Raw genomic sequence first — 25,326 nt, forward strand, 5'->3', positions numbered from 1 at the left:
GCTACCCCACCGCCCTCAATAGCCTCAAAAATAACGCGGACACTATTGTAGAACATTAGCACATTAAGTTGTATTCTCTTACGAATGTCATCACGGGAAATATTTTTGCATGAGATATAAAATATCGTCAGGTATGTCATACTGCGGGGACGGCTGGGGTTAGCAGTGATAACAGCGACACAGCACGACATCACTCAATCATAACTGAGTATCGTGTGGTGTGAATTAATTATTATATTATATTTAGGAATATACTTTGATTAAAAAATGTTCCTACAAAGGACATTCGATGTATATTCATGATGACGCATGTTGAAGTTTTTAAAAAAAAGTCATATTTTGAAATGATACTGTATGGAGACCTGAGAAACCCCTTTCAACCTTGAAACTGTCAACGTACTTGTATGTGTAGATACTGTGCAGCATGACGTGGGTTGGAATGGCTCAACAAATGGCATAAGTGAAGATGTATAGCCATATCCGGATTTGACCGAGGAATGAGTGACGAGACGGTAAGATATAGGTTAGGTTATTTTTTAGTTAAGTCTCCTGCGTCTCAGAGTCAAGATTATTATATAACAACAATGTTGAGAGGGTAGTATTTATTGGCTCCAGAAATACCCTTTGACTTGAGCTACCACGGTACAGGTATATCTTCTTGTAGAAGTGAGGGAGTGAGTTGGGTTTAACGGCAGTTTAAACAGTACTCCGGTGAAATCAGCTTAATGTGGTAGGAAAGCCAGAAGGGATGCAGGTCTCAGACGTTTGTCAATTTGTTTGAATTCATGAGTACGGATATGGTGCTGACAAACCTGGAAACATAATTTTCAAGTAGACAAATAGATAGGGTGGCTCAAATGTCACATGAGTGAGTCCGTGACGGAATATGGTTTTACGCCGCTTTTAGCAATAGTCTAGCAATATCATGGCAGGGGACACCAGAAATGAGCTTCACACAATGTACTTATGTGGGGAATCGAACCCGGGTCTTCAGCGTGACGGGCGAACGCTTTAACCACTGTGCTACCCTACCGCCCATAAATGTCACAGGAGTATATGGAACTAAATGTTCTGAATTTAGCAATCAAGACATCAGAATATGGGCAAGGGTATGCACGGTCGACTCAGTGTATTCAATGCCACATTACGTTTAACAACAATTTGTTTGTTGGTTGGTTGGTTGGTTGGTTGGTTGGTTTTTTAACGCCGCACTCCAACTATATGGCGGCGGTCTGTAAATAATCAAGTCTGGAACAGACAATCCTAAGATTGATATCATGAGCATCGATCCACGCAATTGGGGTCGATGGCATGCTTCAACCAAGTCAACGAGCCTGACCACCCGATCCCGTTAGTCGCCTCTTGCGACAAGCATTGTCGCCTTTTACGGGAAGCATGGGTTGCTGAAGACCTATTCTACCGCGGATCTTAACGGGTCTTTAACAACAATTTGCAGACACTCAGAATGAGTAAATGATATGTCAGAACATGCGTTCATGTAATGTAACTGGAAACGTTTACCACTCATAGAAGGGTTGTCCGTCTCACTGTAATAATTAATTCTATAAATGGACAGGCGGACCAAATCACAGGTTAATGTTGACGTTGTTCTGCACACTAAGGAACAAAACTCTTGACATTGATGGGTTGTTCAAATTTGTCCTGACACTAGGTAATTGTATTTTGGTCGCGGATACCAAAGACGATTAAGGCGCCGCAACTCGTTGTGCAGCGTTGACAATGTTTCTAGGTTTGTCAGCACCATGCCGTGCTCGTGGGTTTCACCAGAGTGGTAAACGTCTGAGACCTGTATCACTTTTTCGGTCTTTCCTCCCACATCAAGCTGACACGCTGGGATACAGTATAAAGTGGTGTTACATGAAAATGACTAATTATATTCCGCTTCACTCGTCATTTTCTTAAAAACAAACCAAGGACCCAGGGGTATCGTTACTGGTGCAGATACTTTTACTAGACCCGTGAAGAATCCGGGGTTGAATAGGTCTTCAGCAACCCTTGCTTGCCGTAAAAGGTGACTATGCTTGTCGTAAAAGGTGACTATGCTTGCCGTAAAAGGTGACTATGCTTGTCGTAAAAGGTGACTATGCTTGCCGTAAAAGGTGACTATGCTTGTCGTAAAAGGTGACTATGCTTGTCCCAACCCCCGCGACCCGTGAAGATCCGGGGTAGAATAGGTCTTCAGCAACCCATGCTTGCCGTAAAAGGCGACTATGCTTGTCGTAAAAGGCGACTAACGGGATCGGGGGGTCAGGCTCGCCGACTTGGTTGATACATGTCATCGATCCCAATTGCGTTGATCTATGCTCATGATATCAATCACTGGATTGTCTGGTCCAGACTCGATTATGTACAGACCGCCGTCATATAGCTGGACTATTGCTGAGTGCGGCGTTAAACAACAAACCAACCAACCAACTTTTACTTAGTTTTGGAAGAACGATATCGGCAGATATACCTAGTGCCATCTTTAGCTTTTAGTGATCCATTAATTATAATTTCCCACAGTGTTTTCCCTTTTACGCCCAATGGAATATCTTTCGGCAGAGACTGCGTATTCTCTGGCGTTGATATTTTATATCAGTTCCTTCGTCCAAAATTCATAAACATATCTCACCACAAATTAGATTATTCTCATTTACGTTTTGTGGAATTATTAATGGACTTTGATTTTCTCCAGGTATAGGCGCGTGTATAAATGTCGTTCTCCTTTCAGAGATAGTTTAAAGTCGCTTTGAACAGTATTCCAGTTATATCACGGCGTGTCAGCTTAAAGCCAGAAGTGATGCAGGTCTCAAAAGGTTACCTCTTTGGGCACGGGTATGGTGCTGACAAACCTTCAAACATAATCGGGGCGAGCCAGGACTCGAACCGACGATCATAACTTTAAGGAGTGGCCAAGGGACGCAACTCTGCACTGCGAACTGCGGCGCCTACGACAACTGGGCCACCCGTGCCCCCTTCCTTTCAGAAGTTAACGTCAATTTACATTTAATGAGTGAGTGTATATAAGCCGCAGTCAGCAGTGTTTCAATAATATCATTGAGGTCTGTAAACAATGACTTTCTGACGTTAGTGAGTGACTGAGTTGGGTTTAACGCCGCTTTTAACAGTATTCCAGTTATATCACGGCGTGTCAGCTTAATGTGGGAGGAAAGCCCGAAGTGATGCAGGTCTCAGACGTTTACCACTTCGGTGAAACCCACGAGCACGGGTATGGTGCTGACAAACCTAGAAATGTAATCGGGGCGAACCGGGATTCGAACCCACAATCAAAGGTTTCTGGTGTGCCCAAGGGACGCAACTCTGCACAGCGAATCGCGGCGCCTTAGACGACTGGGCCACCCGTGCCCCCTTCTGACGTTAGATTGTTACTAGCAGCTGATATCAAGGTCATGGACTGGCATATGACCAGTTTTATTAATTGCAAGATTTCATGTCCTGTGTGAAACACAGCTTGACAAACAAATGGTTTCACCTTTGGGAACTGTATTAATTCTAAAATACATGTTTGTGTGGTAGACCCGTGAAGATTCGGGGTAGACTAGATCCGGTGTCTTCAGCAACCCATGCTTGCCGTAAAACGCGACTATGCTTGTCGTAAGAGGCAACTCACGGGATCGGATGGTCAGGCTCGCTGACTTGGTTGATGCATGTCACCATACCCCAATTGCGTGGATCGATGCTCATGATATCAATCACTGGATTGTCTGGTCCAGACTCGATTATTTACAGACCTCCGTCATATAGCTGGAGTATTGCTGAGCGCGGCGTTAAACAACAAACAAACAACAACAAAGACCCAAACTCATACTGACCTATCACAATTTTGAGTTGCTTGGGGAAACGTTTTACCAGTAAACGCGATTGTCATCTTTCACTGATAACAATACCATCCTGTATCTCGCGTCAGCTGGATTTAGGAAACACTTCTCAACGGTAGATAACATGTTTATCATCAATATGTTAATGCAGAGCCTTAAGTACATGAAACAAAAGTTGTATTGTGCTTTATAGATTTCATTAAGGCTTTTGACAAATCGTGGAGAATAGGTCTTTGGCACAAACTGTTGAAAGATGACGTCAGAGGAAAACTTTTCATTCTTATTAAAAAATTGTATAGCAGTATTGAATCGTGTATTGTTGTAAAAAATGAAATATCAGATTTTTTCCCAAGCCTTTCCGGAGTTAGTAATGGGGATAAAGTTTTGTCTTTTTTCATTGTGAGGTGAGGTGAAATTGGGTTTAACGTCGCGTCCAAGATTATTGCACTTATATAGCGACGTACATGCACGTGTGTGTGTGGCTGCTTGTACTAATCCGGACTGATGCTGATTTATAGTGATAGCACACTGAGATACCATGCCGCAGTTTAACATGAATACCCCACTCAGACACAGTATACTGACTCCGAGCCGACCAGTCCTTGTTTGAGCCCTTTAATGCCGAGCACCAGACAAGGTCACAACAAGTACCATATTTTAACGTCTTTTGGTATGACGCGGCCGGGGATCGAACCACAACCACGGACCTTCCGCTCTCCGGGCGGACGCTCTACCATAGACCACGGAGGCGGTCCTCTTTTAATGTAACTAAATGACCTCGAGCAATCTCAACTGGAACATCTGTCACGATAAAATGTTGTTTATGATCTTGGTGAAGACGCAAACTTGTAATTACAAATTATTATTTGACTGTATGCTGATGATACAGTTTTATTTAGTAGATGCCCCGCCAATTAACAGAAAACCCTTGACTCGTTTAGAATATACTGCACTAAATGGAAACTACATGTACATGTAAACATTTCAAAAACAAAAAAATAATTATATTTGGCAGTGGCTCTGCTGAACGAAGTAAACCCCAGTTCATGTTTTGTGGAAAACACCTCGAGAGAGTAGTTAGCTGTTTACCATGACATACCATTCCATAGAAATCGAAGGATGAAAAGCGCAATTAAATCTATTGCCTCCATATTAAGAATGGCACCAATTAGCAGTGCCTGGCTGAGAAATGCAGACCGTATCGTCAAGGGCACAGAACAGCCAGCTCCAAAGGCAAATCGAGTGATGTTTTGTACGATCTTAGAAGACATGGCATGAGGTGAGGTGAAATAGGGTTTAACGTCGCGTCCAAGATTATTGCACTTATATAGCGACGTGCATGCACGTGTATGTGTGTGTGTGTGGCTGCTTGTACTAGTCCGGACTGATGCCGATTTATAGTGCTAGCTCACTGAGATACCATGCCGCAGTTTAACATGAATATCCCACTCAGACACAGTATACTGACTCCGAGCCGACCAGTCCTTGTTTTAGCCCCTTAATGCAGAGCGCCAGACAGGGTAACAACAAGTACCATCTTTAAACGTCTTTTGGTATGACGCGGCTGAGTTATGGCATGAGAGGCTGACAACCTCTCTACTCATAACCTACCCCTTCTGACGAACATATACCATCACAGACCACCATAATGGTGCATATAGGATTAGTGAAATTTTCTTAACTTACTCGTGAATAAAACCCCTCCGTGGTCATGTGGTTAACCATCGCACAACAGGTCACGTGGTCATCCTTAGCCCTCGTTCAAACCAACAGGGTGCCTTCAGGAAACAGTCCCGCCCCCTGGTGCGACGTAAATATGACAAAACGTGCGGTTAAATGGTTCTGTGGTATTTAACATTCTCGTTACGGTGATGGCCAATACAAGGTCCGTGTAAGACTGACGTTAATTCATCTATCATATGACTGGCTTTTCGTGCATTTTTCGGTTAAACATTGACTTGATGGGGACTGTTCTTTTCATGATATACACAGGTTTGTCACACGTCTCTCTGTGGGTGATTATACCACAGGCTATATAATGATATTTAAATAAAGTGGGACATCAGTAAAAAAGTAACAATGGCAAGATTCCTCTACATTTTTGTCCTGTGCGGTGAGTAATTAAAAGTAATTCTTTAATGTTTGCTTGTTGTTTAACGCCGCACTCAGCAATATTCCATCTATATGGCGGCTGTCTGTAAATATTCGTCTGGACCAGACAATCCAATGATTGATATCATGAATATCGATCTACGCAATGGGGATACAATGACATGCATCAACCAAGTCAACGAGCCCGACTACCCGATCCCGTCAATCGCCTCTTAAGACAAGCATAGTCGCATTTTGTATCAGGTATGGGTTGCTGAAGACCTATTCTACCCCGGATCTTCACGGGTATCATTCTTTAATGATACACCATGTTTGCTGAAGATTCGTTGTTGAAGATCAGCCGTTACATGGTTTACGTCTATTGCAAAGTTGTTCATATTCAATTACATATACTCTCATATGTGAAAATATGCTTTTGACATTTTGTCCTGTGTTATTCGAAAGAAGATTTCACCAAATGACAGCACGTACTTGATACTACTTCTGTTTTCTATCGAAAGGTAGGCGTTGTTTCGTTTGGGGTTCATTTCTGGTAATCTACTTTATACAAGTGTCCTTATTCCACAGTGAGACCTCCGTAGCCCCGGACGCTGTATTTCGTTGTGCAGAGTTAATTGTGCAAGGGTCCCTTTCTCGTCGCCCCGATTATGATCCTTGGTCTGTCAGCGTCGGGTTCATTTTTTCCAACATTAAGCTGACACGCCGTGATATAATAAAAATACGGTTCAAATCCGAGTTCAAACCCAGCACACTCAGTTATACTGACACCGATCCATGAGCAACACAATTGTGTATTGATGATAGTTGCTATTCAACTTCATTGAACATGTTCCTGTTTCAGTGGCTCTGTTTGCCAACTACGGCGAGAGTTGTTGCTGTGGAAGCAGCAAGTCCTCCCACTCGTCCTCGTCCTCCTACCCCATGTTCATCCCCGTCCCCATGTCTCACGGCAGCAGCGGCGGCGGCAGTCACACCAACTTCCTCCCCATCATCCTCACCACAGGCGGTTAATCTGACCAGGTAGGTAAAACATTCACAACAGACGATTTGCATCAGTTTCTTGTAACAATGACACCTCATCAGATGTAAGTATCCATAAATCTATCAACAAATTCATTCCATGGGAAAACTATTTTGTTAAATATTATCTATTTTTCTGTCAACTATTATACGAATTATTATTTAGTTTTTATTCATAAAATGAATGTATAGAATGCAGGATGTATTGACCGTTGTGCCACATGGAACTTAAATGCAATGACGTAAACTGTATACTCGTCAAGCTCTGTTCATCACAAATAACGTTGTTCTATAGTGTGGAGTAGATACAGTTTACACAGAGAGCCAATACATCGTAAATCGCTGTTATGTCCCTTTTCTGTGGCAGGATCCGCAGGTCGTTTGAATCCAAGATTCGTCCTGTTTTTCGGTCTGTCCGCACTGGACGTGAACAAATGCAGATTATGGTTCTTCAACTTAATTTGTGGCATCGAATTAAAACTTAATTGTTATATTTTTCTATTTTCAGAGAGAAGATTAACTGCCCCAGCTCCAGAAACTGTTGTGCTTTCAGGAGGCTTGTGCCACGGAATAAAAATATCAAAAGACATAATAGCGTTAATGTTGTCTTCACCGCCATACAACCATGTCAGTAGTTTCATGGTTATTTTGTAACAGATGAATCAAAGAATTACTTTGGTCAAATTATCAACCGGGGACGATTCACCTATTTCTTATCTGTCTCCGGTATCCGTCAGGATATCGATGCATCGCAATCCTTGTTATACTGTAAATCGTGAAATTAATGCGTCTCCAAAAGATTGCGACCGCTGGCCCCTAGCCAAAAATGCGACTCAACATGAATGCGACACACACACACACACACACACACACACACACACACACCCCACCCCCCACCCACCCCCACCCCCACCCCCCTACCCCCTCCTCTCAAGCATCAGTGGATTTATATCTAAAGAAAATGTCCTCTGTCAGGTTTACAGGAGAATCCTCACCTCAATCCAACCTTACATTAATCTAATCACACACCAAATAGACCGCTTATTAGCGCTGAGTAGAGAAGTTCCGCTAAAACAATACATGCGTACATACTAGTAATCGCCCAAGATGATCGGATTGTATTGTTTCCTATCTGTGCTGTGGCGATGCTAGACTAACATCTAGTCTCTGAAATCTTATATTACACACTATCCTTCTTGACTCTTAAAATATAAAGGGGCGGTCGGGTAGCCTGGTGGTTAAAGCGTTCGCTCGTCACGCCGAAGACCTGGGTTCGATTCCCGACATGGGTACAATGTGTGAAGCCCATTTCTGGTGTCCCCCGCCGTGATATTGCTGGAATATTGCTAAAAGCGGCGTAAAACCAAACTCACTCACTCACTCACTAAAATATAAAAAAATTCTCTACGCTGATTTCAGAGCTAGCTTGAGCTGGCTAGACTTGCTTTTGTAAGCATTTCTAGATTATTTTATTTCATAAAATAAATATATTCTACGGTCATGGTGCAGGACTATGGCGATGCTAGACTAACATTTAGTCTCTGAAATCTTATATAACACACTATCCTTCTTGACTCTAAAAAAAAAAAATTCCCTATGCTGATTTCAGTGTGGAATAGAGCTAGCTTGAGCTGGCTAGACTTGCTTTTGTATGCATTTCTAGATTATTATTTTTTCATCAAATAAATATATTCCACGGTCATGGTGCAGGACTATGGTGATGCTATCAGCCAGTAATGGCCCACTTGCACAAAGCGCTAAGATGATCGTAACTCCCATACTTTAACATAGGCTTACAATAGTTGTAGTGCTAAGATCTCTTTGTGCAAGTGGGCCCATCTTGGGGACTTTTCGTCACATTGATGACTGCGCCACCAAACGAGATTCAACCACTCACTGTTGATGAACATACCAAGAGTGAGTGAGTGAGGTTTTACGCCGCTTTTAGCAATATTCCAGTATTATCACGGCGGGGGACACCAGAAATGGGCTTCAAACATTGTACACATGTCGGGAATCGTACCCGGGTCTTCGGCGTGACGGTGACGAGCTAACGCTTTAACCACTAGGCTACCCGACCGCCCGAACATACCTAGAATGTCTACTAGCAGTTGTTTCGTGTTGTACATGGAATGAATGTTTGCCACTGTCAGTTATTACATAATAGCTGTCCTGGGAATCTTTGTAGAAGCGCGGGGGTTGGGTTGGTTGGTTGGTTTGTTGTTTAACGCCGCACTCAGCAATATTCTAGCTATATGATGGCGGTCTGTGAATAACCGAGTCTGGACCAGACAATCCAGTGATTGATATCATGAGCATAGATCCACACAATTGGGAACAATGACATGTATCAACCAAGTCAGCGAGCCTGACCACCCGATCCCTTTAGTCGCCTTTTACGACAAGCATAGTCGCCTTTTACGGCAAGCATGGGTTGCTGAAGACCTATTCTACCCCGGATCTTCACGGGTCGCGGGGGTTGGGACAGGGGCGTTGCTTGCTAGATTCAGTTTCGTCTAATTTAGTATCAAACGTAAAGATACTTTTCTTGTTTTACATCGATTGCAGCTACATTAACGCCACTAACGTCAACCACACTGGCAACAACCACACCATTACGCCCGTCACAACTACACACATATCGCTGGAACATGATAGATACAAACACGGCCATTTCACATTAGAGTTAACATATCATTTGTTCTGCCTGCAAAAATATTTTTAACAATACCCAAATTATGAAAAGAACAAGATATCTAAAACACTAGTTGAAAAGGAGTCGATGACATTGACAACAATTTACATGTTAATCAAAAGAAAAAAATATTGTTGAAATGATTTATTGTAGTAATGCATGTTGCATGGGGAACAAGTTTCGATAACTAGGTATTAAATCATTTACCTTGCTAACAATGGTCAGCAATGATATTTCAAGATGGCTAAAACGTCTTTTGAAGGAGTCATGTTCAAATCATAGGATCACACACCTGTGTATATAAACTATATAATATGCGTGGTGAGGTGAAATTGGGTTTAACGTCGCGTCCAAGATTATTGCGCTTATATAGCGACGTGCATGTACGTGTATGTGTGTGTGTGGCTGCTTGTACTAGTCCGGACTGATGCCGATTTATAGTGCTAGCTCAATGAGATACCATGCCGCAGTTTAACATGAATACCCCACTCAGACACAGTATACTGACTCCGAGCCGACCAGTCCTTGTTTTAGCCCCTTAATGCCGAGCGCCAGACAGGGTAACAACAAGGATCATCAATTGCGTGGATCGATACTCATGATGTCAATCACTGGATTGTCTGGTCCAGACTCGATTATTTTACAGACCGCCGTCATATAGCTGGAATATTGCTGAGTGCGGCGTTAAACAACAAAGAAACAAACAAATTTTAACGTCTTTTGGTATGACGCGGCCGGGGATCGAACCCCGGACCTTCCGCTCTAATGACGGACGCTCTACCACAAGACCACGGAGGCGGTCTCTAACTTAAGACATACGGTCTTCATTTCTACAAGAATATACGCATATTCCTACCTTGGCTGTCCCAGGTGTAAACTATTTCATTGTCCTACAACGTCCGCTCTATTGTTGATGTAAACGACGTCATCACAAGGATCGTGTGCCATGTACATTTATATTATAAATGTGATAACATTGATAAAAAATATTTACATAAAAAATATTCTTGAAAACTGACATTGATACTCAGTGCTACATAAAGACTTGTTTGCTTGGTGGTGCTGATTCATTGTTATCACGACACGCTCACAGTTTGAAGTTACGTGATGCGCCTCATTAAAACTGGTTGCACGTGATGTTCTTCGCAAAGTTGCATAGTCTGAATGTGGTATTGTTAGTGTTGAACATGGCGCCATGGGAAGTTGAGTCTGTTTACAACAAAAGTTATCTAATCATGTCACAATTAATCCCACAATCGATTGCAACACGTGATGATATTTGATAATTATCACGTTAATGCACATGTTATCTTACCTGTTTTTGTTAGACATTTAATGAAGTGAGTCTATTTTAAGCAATATCTTTTAGAGCTTAAACATCTGTTTTTGTCACATTTAACCCAGCGTGTTTATATGATTCAAAAGTATAAAATGACAAATAGTTCAGGGTGAAGCATCTTTATTTGAGAACACCTTGGACACAACAATGACACGATTCACCCTCTGTGTTGTCTTTTGTGGTGAGTATTTGTGTAACAGGCTTAACACTGACTTTTATCAAACTTATTAACAGTTACCAGAATCATATGTATCTAAACATGTAGGGACCGATGTGTTATACAGCCACGGAATAAGCGGCCTGTGAATGCATCAAGCATGGAGACCACCAATCCGTAGCTTGCAATGTGGCACAATTCATGCCACCTGTAGCAGTCTCAATACAGTAAAGTACGGTTATAACGAACTCAAAGGGACTACTAATTTTAGTTCGTTATAACCGTAGTTCGTTATAAGCATATATACAGAAAAACAACAGCAAATAGTCGGGACCAGAAAAGTAAGTTCGTTATATCCGTAAGTTCGTTATAAGCATATATACAGCATAACTACAGCAAATAGTCGGGACCAGAAAAGTAAGTTCGTTATATCCGTAAGTTCGTTATAAGCGTGTTCGTTATAACCGTAGTTTACTGTAGTTCATAACGTATCTATATTGGCATCGGTATCTCAGAATGTATGCTCATCTCAGAACAGAGTAGAGTTGGGGTGGTACAAACATTTACAATACTCTCCAAGCATTGAGGAGATATCTGCAGCTGGTGGTGTAAATCTCTACTAAAGCATTGTATGATTCCGACTGTATCATAGGAGTCTCTTTATGAATCACTACCAAATAGTGATGATATCTGGTGTTCGCTGAAAGGTGAGCACGCTTGTCTAGGTCATCCCTAGTGGTGCCTTACCACCAGTGTCTGAAACTCAGCAGAGTAAACTGAGAACCTTAAGGGCCAGCGAATTTAAAAACAACTGTAGGCCCAATTGAAAAACTTTAGGCCCAAACATTTTGGCTGAAGCAGAGAGACATACTCTTGCAATTTAAAATGCAGTAAACTACGGTTATAACGAACACGCTTATAACGAACTAACGGATATAACGAACTAACTTTTTAGTCCCGACTATAAGCTGTAGTTATGCTGTCCAATGCTTATAACGAATTACGGTTATAACGAACTAAAATTAGTAGTCCCTTTGAATTCGTTATAACCGTAGTTTACTGTACTGCCATCACACCGAGATCCCAGAGTCTGTGGTGATAGATGAAGCCTTCATTTATCAGGAAATTATCAGCTTGTAAAACAACTTTGCGGCTACATGTCATAACCATATGGAAGTTATGTTTATCACATTACTTAAATAATGCTTATTAATGAATAATAACTTAAATAAACTGCAGACCGAGAACAAATATGTCGGCCCCGGGCCTACAGACCGATGTCTTATTTGAACACGGCTTAACTCGCTGCAATGACCATACTTTGTCATTTTGACTACCCGATCTCATTTGACGTCGGAATGAGGCACTGAGCCCTTCACATAAAAAAGTCCCTTATAGTTACATCAGTGCAGATAGGCACTTACTTGCACTGAAGTCACTAACATACCTTTCAGTAACTACCATCCTCAATAGCTGTGCTGGACCGACTCGGGGCTCTCTTCAGGATAAATCGATGCTCACAATATCGACCTTTATCGTAATGCACGATTAACTACAGATAATTGTTTAACTGATATCACTCACTGCAGAGAAAACACCAAGTAACCGATCATTGGAGATTTTACGAGCGCTTCTTGCAATTACCAATTCCGCATCTCCGTTTAACTAATTGTTGTCTTTCTTTCAGTGGCCCTGTTTGTCAACCACGGTCAGAGTTGCTGCTGCGGGGGAACCCACATTTCACGCACTTCCTCCTCCTACCCCATCCCCATCCCTGTCCCCATCCCTCAACCAGCCGCCGCACCCAGCAGCAGCTTCCTCCCCACCATCCTCACTACGTTGGGATGAAGCACCGTGAGTATTTTAATATACAGGTACATTTGGTATTCTTCCGATAACCACAGAAGATCTTCGAGAGGCACTGAGAATATTGAAATGATTTTGATCGGATTGTAACTTTTACTTCTTTGTACACTCTTCTGTGCTTTACATCGTACGAGTGTCATCGTATCGCAGTAGCGTAGATAAGGGCTCAAGATGTCAGTCACTGGATTGTCTGGTTCAGACTCGATTAATTACAGACCGCCGTTAAATAGCTGGTATATTGTAGTGTACGCAGTTAAACAACAAACTGACAAACACAAGCAAGAAAGTGTTACACGCATTCATTGTTCACAGTATAGCAGTATAACTACAGGGGTGATGGGGTAATCTAGTGGTTAAACGTTGGCTCACCACGCCGAATAGAAAGACCCGGGTTCGATTCTCACATGAGTGTGAGTGAGTTGGGTTTAACGCCGCTTTTAACAGTATTCCAGTTATATCGCGGCGTGTCAGCTTAATAGTTGAGGAAAGCCCGAAGTGACGCAGGTCTTAGACGTTTACCACTTCGGTGAAACCCACGACCACGGGTATGGTGCTGACAAACCTGGAAACATAATCGGGGCGAACCGGGATTCGCACCCACAATCATAGGTTTCTGGCGTGCCCAAGGGACGCAACTCTGCACAGCGAATCGCGGCGCCTTAGACGACTGGGCCACCCGTGCCCCCGATTCTCACATGGATTAAATGTGTTAAGACTACTTCTGGTGTCCCCCGCCTATTATAATTGCAAAAAGCAGCGTTTTCATAACATAATTTATTATATTGTTTACAGTGAGAGACAGACGTGGCATGACATGGACTTCGTTCCCATTTACGTCAAGAAGTTTGATGTTATGTGACGAAATAAATACAATTGACAAAAAGATGCATCTGAACTTTAATTTTATGACGTCATACATTTATCCAAGTCAGCGAGCCTGACCACCCGATCCCGTTAGTCGCCTCCTACGACAAGCACAGCCGCCTTTTACGACAAGCATGGATTGCTGAAAACCAATTCTAACCAGGAATCTTCACGTGACTATTCAGAATGTGAATCATCGGCAAGAATATTGACTCTAACGTACGAAGGCGTCTATCTATTATCATGAAAGCATGTCAGACCTTTTCCAGATCTCCCAGCTATGGCAGTAAAAGCAGAAACGTTTCTAGTTTTTATTGGTTTCCCAACAAATGTCCATCATTGCTGCGGAGTGACGTGACGATCAGCACAGCAATAACCGAAGACAGCTAGATGATATATACTGTTATGTATATAATTAAACAGGTTCTATGCCGGAGGATATTTGAAATATACACATGCATCTTAATGATGAGTTGAGGTAACTTGAGGTTTAACGTCGCGTCCAATATTATTGCACTTATATAGGTGTGTGTGTGTGTATGTGTGTGTGTGTGTGTGTGTGTGTGCCTGTGTGTGTGTCTGTACTAGTCCGGACTGATGCTGATTTATAGTGCTAGCACACTGAGATTCCATGCCGCAGTTTAACATGAATACCCCACTCAGACACAGTATACTGACTCCGAGCCGACCAGTCCTTGTTTTAGCCCCTTAATGCCAAGCGCAAGACAGGGTAACAACAAGTACCATCTTTTAACGTCTTTTGGTATGACGCGGCCGGGGATCGAACCCCGGACCTTCCGCTCTCCGGGCGGACGCTCTACCACTAGACCATGGAGGCGGTACGTGCATCTTACATAGTACAACAGGCGAATACTCTCCTGACTATTATTCCTCTACCAACATCTACCATCACAGATTGCTTTACTAAAGCAAATATGATTAATTTAACTTACTTAAGTCAGTCGACTATAAAACCTTGTACCTACCCATGGCATGTGGTCAGTGGATATTGCTGTGGTCGATGTCAGTATAGCACAGCAGGTCGCATGGCCAGGTGGTCATCCACAGCTGTCAATCAAACCAACAGGATACCTCCGGGCACCACTCACGCCACGTGGTGTCAACTTCATACACACGACAACACGTGCTTGAAGCGTTTCTGTAGACGTGCACAGTCGCCGTACTGTGGGGAGCAGTTAGAGCACCGTGTGGCGATGACGGTAATTATCATTTTATCAGCTTGTCGTGATCTTTCGGTTAAACATTGACTTAAACGTACAGTTCCATATGGCTTTTTCAACGGTTTGTCACACGTCTCTCTGTGGGCTAGAAATCAACAAGGTATATAATGATATCTAGATAGGATTGAGACATCAGTAAAAAATAGTGTTAACAATGGCAAGATTCCTCTACATTTTTGTCCTGTGTGGTGAGTAGTTCACAGTCATTCTTTAATGATAAATGCGATAATTATTGCTGAAGATTCGTTGTTGTAGATAATTCAATTGTATTCAATTCAACTACCACCATTCATCACGTTGTTTCTATCATTGTAAGGTTATAAAATAATCACGAATATTTAAGTCGCACTTACGATTTCCCTTAAATCCTTTTAACTGTTTCTATTATTGGACGGATTGGGGAAATGGCGTTTCGGTTTGGGTTCTTACATTTACTCCATACAAAAGCCCTTATTCCATGGTGAAAATATGTGTGAAATAGCCGCAGTTCGCTGTGCAGAGTTGTATAACTTAACCGCGCCAGGTTCCTCGAATCGTGGTCCTGATTATGATCCTTGGTGTATCAGCTTTATTAACGTTCTTGTCGAGTTTCGTGATATATCGTGAAATACTGTTCAAATTAGAGAATAATCAACCCCCCTCACTCATTCATAGTAGTTGGTTGTTGGTTTGTTGTTTTACGCCGCACTCAGCAATATTCCAGCTATATGACGGCGATCTGTAAATAATCGAGTCTGGACCATACAATCCAGTGATTGACATTAGAGCATCGATCCCTTCAACTGGGATCGATGACATGCATCAAACCAAGTCAGTGAGCCTGACCAACCGATCCCGTCAGTCCACTTATAGTAACAACAAGTACAACAAAGTTGTATGATGATAGTGATGATGATAATCCGTGAACATGTTCCTGTTTCAGTGGCTCTGTTTGCCAACTACGGCGAGAGTTGTTGCTGTGGAAGCAGCAAGTCCTCCCACTCGTCCTCGTCCTCCTACCCCATGTTCATCCCTGTCCCCATGTCTCACGGCAGCAGCGGCGGCGGCAGTCACACCAACTTCCTCCCAATCATCCTCACCACAGGCGGTTGATCTGACAAGGTAGCTAAAACAGGGTTGTAATCGACCGTAAGCTTTACAGCTAAATTGTAACAATGTCTCCCTATCAGATATCAGTAACCATAAATCTATCCATAACTCACTCCATGAAAAAACTATAAAAATAAATATTAGATTGATTTGTGGGTAAACAAAGTAATAAACGTCGAAAAACTGCGTCACTTATTTGTTTAAATTCAATCTATTGAAGTAATGTTTTGTTTTTTTCATTTTCAGAAAAAGGTGCACATGCTTCTCCCTACGAGAAGTGAGTTCACAGGAGTTTGAAACGACGGAATAAAATGTCAAAATCCAAAACGATATTTGTCATTTTCACCACATATGCAACCATGAACATAATGCCTTAGTTATTGAATAGGCTCATATATTTTGTTATTATTAATACCGGAGACGAATCACATTTGATTTTTTTATCGGGTACATAGTAGTACATTGTGCAGAAGTGGTCCCCAAACGCTTGTCGTCATAGGTGAGGTGAGGTGAAATGGGGTTTAACGTCGCGTCCAAGATTATTGCACTCATATAGCGACGTGCATGTACGTGTGTGTGTGTGTGTGTGTGTGGCTGCTTGTGCTAGTCCGGACTGATGCTGATTTATAGTGCTAGCTCACTGAGATACCATGCCGCAGTTTAACATGAATACCCCACTCAGACACAGTATACTGACTCCGAGCCGACCAGTCCTTGTTTTAGCCGCTTAATGCCGAGCGCCAGACAGGGTAACAACAAGTACCATCTTTTAACGTCTTTTGGTATGACGCGGCAGGTGATCGAACCCCGGATCTTCCGCTCTCCGGGCGGACGCTCTACCACTAGACCACGGAGGCGGTCTGTCGTCATAGGAGTCATACGTGGGGGTCGAGCGGTCAGAATGTGTGCCATGTCCCATGTGTTATGGCATTAGAGCTTGAAACATTTCTCATACTCACGTAAAGAATTTAAATGCGATATTACTGTTTGGGGCGTTACACAACATTCAGTCCCCTGCTTTTGAGAGGACAACGTAAAAATCCTGCAATTCTCTAATGTCCTTCAGCAGATGTTCGCAGCTTAAGTTTGGTCAGGACAGTAAAACATATTCTTGGGATCTTCTGTCCGGGTGCGCGCCCGTAAGGTGGTAATTTGATAGTCAACTCCTTCCCCCATCATGACATACCAATTTTAACTGAAGCGTAACTCCAATAGGAGTGAGTGAGTGTGGTTTTACGCCGCTGTCAGCAATATTCCAGCAATATCACGGCGGGGGACACCAGAAATGAGCTTCACACATTGTACCCATGTCGGGAATCGAACCCGGGTCGTCGGCGAGACGAGCGAACGCTTTAACCACAAGGCTACCCGACCGCCCCTCACTATAGGAAACAAGGTAAAGGTGGAAGCAGCGACCACACTAACAACCCTACCAATTCACAGATGCGACACATGGCTAGATGATAGTTACAGACACGTTTTATCAAGTATGTTGTTTTTAAGTATCATTACGTTAAAAGCTAAACCCTCCGCCTACAAAAGACATTATTCAAGTAGTGAACTGAAACAAAGACACATATAAATATAAAACAGCAACACCAGAGAATAATCAGGTTCGATTACCTGAGGAAACAGATTCCTTTGGGAGGAAAAGGTAAAATAGAGGTGGCAATTATATGAATGGACTTGTGTGTATTCACAATACCAAATAGAGTACTTGTCCTTCTCAAACTTGTCCCAGAAGAATGGCAAAGCAACTTTGTCCGTGTCCTCATTGGCTTTTGAGTTGAGTGAGGACTGGCATATAGACTTTGAGTCCTACAAGTGGACCAAGCTCAACCCTGATGATGCCAAGACGAAGACTTTGGTGCAGGAGTACTTCACCTGGGAGGGCAACTTTGATGGCAAGAAGTTCAACCAGGGCAAGATCTTCAAGTGCTCATGTTGCAAACATTCACTGGGAAATCAGTGCTGAACAGTTTTACTGTCATCGACAAATATGATAAAGAAAATGAATAAACAAGGTGTCAAGGGGGAAAAAAATAAAAAATTTAAATTAAAAAAATTATATGAATGGATCACTGAAAATCAGTGATGACACCAGGTGTTAAGGATGAGCATGTTTCGCCCTGCCGGAAGCACCCACCTCACACAGTTAAAAAAAGTAAGTGAATGTTGACTAGCGCCGCACTCCCGCAGCATTACCCCGGCTTGTAAACTATCGAGTCTTGACCAGACGATCCAGCGGTGGACCAGACAATCCGGTGACAATATTTGATAAGGGATCGATATTAACGCCATCTTTAGGAACAGGGAACGACATCTAGGTATTAGCGGTCCCGTTCCACAAAGCGATCGTAGCGCTAAGACGATCGTAACTGCCATACTTTAACATTGACTTACGGCAGTCTTAGCGCTAAGATCGCTTTGTGGAATGGGGCCCTGGAATGATGTTTGAAGACTCGTGAATAAATAACAAGTATGATAATCCATTTGTAGATAGCAATATATACAGAGAAACCTGAATACTCTGGATGTGACCGAATTAATCAACCGCGTTATGGAATAGTGATTAAGAGAATAGAGTTTATCCCCACAGTCAGCAATATACCCGCTATGTCATCGCGGTCTATAAATAGAAGAACCTGGACGGGACAAACCAGAAACTGACAACATATGCATCGACCCACGGCATCCATCGGAGCATGATGACATGATCACAGCACCAGACCACCAGCTCCACTTTATTCGACTCTTAGGACAAGGAATGGTTAAAAGAGGGGAAATATAACCTGAAAATTTGTTGCGTAGCAAATAGGTCAAATGTGAAGGTCAGAGGTCAAGGTCATACATCCGTCATCTGTTTTTTTAACATTTAGTAAAAATGCAGCCGTATAGGTTTAAATCCACTGCACAATGCCCCTGCTTGTTAAATAATACGAAATATATTATAATTATATCGAGCTGTATACGAAATCTGTCTCCCCTCTTCACCGTCCCACGTCTATCTGCCTACGTCTACTAGTCCATAAACTCTGGAGCTATCGCTTTTGTTTGTTTGTTTGTTTGTTTGTTGTTTAACGCCGCACTCAGCAATATTCCAGCTACATGAGGCGGTCTGTAAAATAATCGAGTCTGGACCAGACAATCCAGTGATTGACATCATGAGCATCGATCCACGCAATTGGAATAGATGACATGTATCAACCAAGTCAGCGAGCCTGACGACCCGATCCCGTTAGTCGCCTTTTACGACAAGCATAGTCGCCTTTTACGGCAAGTATGGGTTGCTGAAGACCTATTCTACCCCGGAATCTTCACGGGTCCTGTAGCTATCGCGACTCATTTAGTTAAGATAGTACTAAGATCGCTTTGTTAGACTTTGCTCTGGTCCGAATGTTTGGTAAGTATATCCATTGGGTTTAAGATAAATTATAGATACTCCAAGATGGTAAAATTGGCCAAATTCGTCTATTTATATGCCAGTTTTATTGAGGAGCATAATATACTTATAAGTCATTTTGTGAAAAAAAAATTATTAGCGAAAAGACTTGATGTATAACATCTTAATAGACCATCAAGTTTCGTTAAACACACATCAGTAAAATTCCAGCTATATGTTCAACAAATAATCTAGTCCGGACCAGACAATCCAGTGATTGACATAATTAGCATCGATCCACGCAATTGGGATCGATGACATGCTTCAACCAAGTCGGTGAGCCTGACCACCCGATCCTGTTAGTCGCCTCTTCCGACAACCATAGTCACCTTTTACGGCAAGCATGGGTTGCTGAAGACCTATTCTACCCCGGATGGTCTCGAGTCACGTGATCATCATTTCTACAAGAGTATATGTTTACACCAATCTTGGCAGTTCCAATTCTTTGTACAAAGTCGGACCTATTGTACATATAAAATGGTATACCATTACAAGAAGTGCAACATTTATTTTCTGTTTATTTGTGATAACCTTGACAAAAATACCTCTGAAAAAAGTATTCCAAAAAATGATAATATTATTAATATCAAATGTGTACATGTAGTAAGATATGTTTGTCTGATGTTTCGCCGTGTCACTGTCACCATGACACACTTCAATCTTCGACAGTTTGAAAATACGTGACGTTCTTTACAAAATGAATTTGCACGTGATGTTCTACGTTAAAGTACATTGTCTGAATATGTTGTTCTTTGTGTTTAACATGTTTATACACAAACTGAATAGCGGTATGGAAAGATGAGTCAATCCCATCAAAGGTTATTTTATCCCTATTATCGCGTGATGATATCTGGTATAATTTTCAAATAATAAACTGTTTTTTTTCGCATGTTTTTTTAAATGTTTTTTATACATTTTGCTCTTTAAGAGATTAAAGGGGCTTAATGATCTGTTTTAGTCACATTTAACCCAGCATGTTTACATGATTGAAAAGTATAAAATGAAAAATGGTTCAGAGCGTGGCATCATTACTTGGGGAAACTTTGGAAACAACCATGGCACGATTCATCTTCTCCTTTGTTCTTTGTGGTGAGTATTTGTGTTGCAGGCTTAACACGAGCACTGGCCTTTATCGAACTCATTTACGGTTATTTTAAACATAGGTATCTCAAAACGTATGCGGATCTCACCCGTGAAGATCCGGGGTAGAATAGCCGGAAAAGGTGACTAATAGTATGCTTGTTGTAAGAGGCGACTAACGGGATCGGGTGGTCAGGCTCGCTGACTTTGTTGATCCATGTCATCGTATTCCAGTTGTGTGGATCGATGCTCATGATGTCAATCAGTGGATTGCCGGTCCAGACTCGATTATTTACAGAGCGTCGTCATACAGCTGGAATATTGCTAATTTGGGCGTTAAACAAAAAAACAAAAAAACAAAAAATACAGTTGATATAGTAGAGAATGAATGGGATCGATGTGTTTTCTTCCCATACATTCACTATATAAGTGGCCTGTGAGTTCATCAAGCATGGAGACGACAAATCGGTCATGTAAGGTGGCACACACTTATTGATGCTAGAGATGTCACCAATAGTAGTCTCAATAGTAGTTAATATATCATACAGTTATTTATATTGGTATCAAAATGTACGCTTGTCTGAAAGCAGAGTTGACGTGGTGTAGCTGCCACAACCAATTGCGCTATTCCTCAAGCACTGAGCCTCAGCTGCTGATAGATCCGTAGGTCATCCTTCGTGGATCTCTTAACAATCCACAATATGTGTACTTTTGTTGCCATTTTGAGTACACTATCCCCGGTTGTGTTGGAATTGAATCCTGGATCATTAACATGGACAAACCCATTTAAGGTTAGCGTCTCTCCAGAAGGTTAGTAGGCAAAACAATGTACTGAAGTCACGGACATATCATTTAGTAGTACCATCATAAAAATGACGCGAATGGGCCGACTCGGGGCTCTTATCCAAATTAATCGATGCAAACGTTATCGACCAACTGATTCCTTGCAGTGAAAGTTGGTTGGTTGGTTGGTTGTTTAACGCCGTACTCAGCAATAATCCAGCTATATGACGGCGGTCTGCAAATAATCGAGTCTGGACCAGACAATCCAGTGATTGATATCATGAGCATCGATCCACGCAATTGGGATCGATGTGCATTGAAAGTGGATGTTATTATATAATGCAGCATGTACCCCAACTTACCAATCTTCAGAGATTGAAAGTGCGCTTCAAGAAAATAACAATTCCGCATCATAGTTTGTTATGATTATTTCCTTCTTTCAGTGGCCCTGTTTGTCCACCACGGTCAGAGTTGCTGCTGCGGGGGAACCCACATTTCACGCACTTCCTCCTCCTACCCCATCCCCATCCCCGTCCCCGTCCCACAACCAGCCGCCGCACCCAGCAGCAGCTTCCTCCCCACCATCTTCACCACGTTGGGATGAAGCACCGTGAGTATTTTAATATATTTTTCCGATAATCACATAAGATCTGCGAGAGGCAAAAACACGCTGAATATTAACATGGTTTTGATCGGATTGTAACTTTTACTGCTTAGTACACTCATCGGTCCTTTACATCGCATCCCAGGAGCGTAGAACAGTCTTCAAGATGTCTGGTCCAGTGAGTGAGTGAGTTGGGTCTAACGCCACTTTTAACAGTATTCCAGTTATATCATGGCGTGTCAGCTTAATGTGGGAGGAAAGCCCGAAGTGATGCAGGTCTCAGACGTTTACCACTTCGGTGAATCCCACCTGCACGGGTATGGTGCTGACAAACCTAGAAACATAATCAGGGCGAACCGGGATTCGAACCCACAATCATAGGTTTCTGATGTGTCAAAATGATGTGTTAAACAACAAGCAAACAAACCCTAACAAGAAAGTGATACACGCATTCATTGCTCACTGTTTAGCTTAAATAAACGATGAGTGAGTGAGTGAATATGGTTTTACGCCGCTTTCAGCAATATTCCGGCAATATCACGGCGGGGGACACTGTAAATATCGCTGCAATGGAATTACATCACAATGCTTTGCAGACCATTGTGATGTCACTGATTACAATGACAGTTGGCTCTGCAACTGAAGCAGTAGTTTTTTATACTGAAGACACTGCTAATTACTGTCTACAAATCGAAAAAGTTGGAAGAATGATGTTGAATGATAGATAAAATCTCACCCTCGTGTCTATTGATATCAAATATATCAACACTCGTTGATAAAAGTGGCAAAAATCCTCGGCAGGCCTTGGAATTTTTCCACTTTTATCAACTCGTGCTGATATATTTGATATCAAAAGACACTCAGGTGAGATTCTCTATGTCATAAAGTATTAGCCGAGGTCATTATGTACAAATCACCAACATATATTTCTTTATACACGCATCTTATACAAGATGGTTTGAATTGACCAGTTATTCAGCAAGAATGCGCGACACGCATTCAGTGTTCACAGACCACTTGGTCGTGAGTTACAGTAACTGTGGCATAGGTCAATGTGCAATGCGTCTCGGATAAACGACATACAACATACTCATTTAGTGCTTAAATATTATTATATAAATAAGATTTTTTATTTTAAAAGGTATGCAAATATGTACTTTACTGCAGGTTTCACCAATGACAATATATATGTATTATATTGAGAATCCAACCACTCTCCTACCCAGAGTTCCATGCGGCCGGCAGCCAGCCAGCATAGTACCTCTGCCACAGGCCAGCGCCATGTGACGATTCGTCACATCTTTCACAGTCCATTCAAGATATTGCATATGCTTTTCATCCGTTTCATGTTTGACAAGTCTACACATTTTCATAAACAAATGTCAAAGAATGGTTACGGTTCATTAAGAAGGTATGCTAATACGTGAAAATCTACTTGTTTACCTTTGTTTACATTGGTTGTACGGCTCCACGTGCTGTCACCGAAGCCCAACGGAGAGATAGCGATACGGTCACTTTGATGTATAGATATTTATTGTCATGCAACTCACTGTCGCAGTTGTAGTAGCATATCTATATAATTATGCAAAACAATATGTAAGGCGCCCCCCAAATACTTGCATTAGTCCGTTCTATACTGATTTCTGAAAAAGCGCGTTTGTTTACAAACAAGAGATAAGTCCGATCACGTGATATGCAAATAAGCCCGTGGCAGTGGTGTTATGCTGAGTGTGGAATCCAGCCTGGCTTCCAGCATAGCAAAGGTTTGCAGAACATTCTGACGTAATCGGTTACCATGACGTCACAATCAAATGACATCACTAATGCCTCTGCCACTGAAGTTTGTTAGTTGGACTTTTTACACTAAAAGACACTGTTATTACTGTTTACAAACAGAAAAAGTTTGATGTTGGGTCATCAGTAGAATCTCTTCCTCGTGCGTTCCAACATGGCTGAAATAATGCTGTGTGAGTGAGTGAGTGGTTTTACGCCGCTTTTAGCAATATTGCAGGAATGTTAAGGCGGGGAAATAATGCTGTTGCGACGTTAAATTTTAACTTAATTCACTCACTCACCCTCGTATTTTTTTTATTTCAAATATATAAAGACTGTTTAAAGTTCCTTGGCTTATATATAATGTTTTTAATATGTTTATTATATTATTTACAGTTTCTCACAGACAGAGGTGCCTCATCAGACTCACAACATTTAGTTCATGTAGTAAAATAATGTGATTAAATACATCCAATTGACAAAACATGCTTTCCTTTATTGAGTCATTATTTTCTCTGAGTGTTGATTTAAAGCTCAATTACTTTTATCAGTGTACGATAAAAAGCGGAGGAATTTACTGTTTTTCAACGTAGAATAAATTCTCGGTCAACACTTTGAAGTGTCTTTTTTTAAAACCGGTTTAATATTTGCAGTTAAATGTACACCATCAAATAGGAAATTAAATATTCTCCACCTCTTTGTAATTTTATAGCCAGAGGTAGATCCAGTGCCTCGTGAGCGTAATTCTCGCACAACCTTTACTTTACCGATCTTAGGAAAATGTGCGTCAGAAAAAAAACTCGGCATCCAGAGGGTTAACGGCGCTTTGAACAGTATTCTAGTTTATCATATAATGGGTAGGTTTCTCGGCAGGATAAAGCCAACGGATAAAAACGATATCCGTTGGGGTCATATGCGGATGGAGATGCAAATATCACAGGTCAAGTAGGGACTACTTTCACTGTTTATAAACAAACATGGCGACGCACTCGTCATTCGGCGATCGAGTCAGAATTAACCATCGGGAATCTGGATAAACTACAGGGATAATTGCTATCATTATCAAAAGAACAGTCTAATATACTGAAAATCTGTGTCTAACTGTGACGTAGCTAAGGCATTTTATAAGTTTTGTCAACTTTGGAGATATAAATTTCGAAACAATTTGGCGAGGGCACGAGGCCTAGCCAAGCGGGATCAGTAGCCATATCTGTGCTTGTAGACCTCTGCGGCTTGAAACCTCCTCCACAAATAAAAATAGTTGGATTTGGCGGGAATATGTTTGAATTGTTACCTTGTTTCGTTTTGTCGCTTTGTGTACATCTGACTACACTTTTTATTGTAATGACAGGACAGACCGACTGTCAACAAAGTCTGACCGTGGCCGTGACGTCTCATAGACTAGGGTTAGAGTAGCTT

At 41.9% G+C, this 25,326-nt stretch overlaps 1 protein-coding gene and 1 long non-coding RNA gene across 2 annotated transcripts; both read left to right on the plus strand.

Moving 5' to 3' along the window:
• The first annotated feature begins 401 nt into the window (after positions 1 to 401).
• Positions 402 to 7,609, plus strand: LOC124144938. The gene is made up of 3 exons (XM_048385172.1): positions 402 to 512; positions 6,796 to 6,974; positions 7,483 to 7,609. The coding sequence occupies exons 1-3, from the start codon at positions 498 to 500 to the stop codon at positions 7,607 to 7,609; spliced, it is 321 nt and encodes a 106-aa protein (XP_048241129.1). The 5' UTR covers positions 402 to 497.
• Positions 7,610 to 11,121: 3,512 nt separating this feature from the next.
• Positions 11,122 to 24,391, plus strand: LOC124144940. Its single transcript, XR_007218575.1, has 3 exons — positions 11,122 to 11,189; positions 21,974 to 22,140; positions 24,304 to 24,391. It is a non-coding gene; the product is annotated as an uncharacterized LOC124144940 (long non-coding RNA).
• Positions 24,392 to 25,326: the final 935 nt, after the last annotated feature.

Source organism: Haliotis rufescens, unplaced genomic scaffold (assembly GCF_023055435.1).
Source record: "Haliotis rufescens isolate VD_foot unplaced genomic scaffold, xgHalRufe1.0.p SCAF_55, whole genome shotgun sequence".
NCBI classification, from domain to species: Eukaryota; Metazoa; Mollusca; class Gastropoda; order Lepetellida; family Haliotidae; genus Haliotis; species Haliotis rufescens.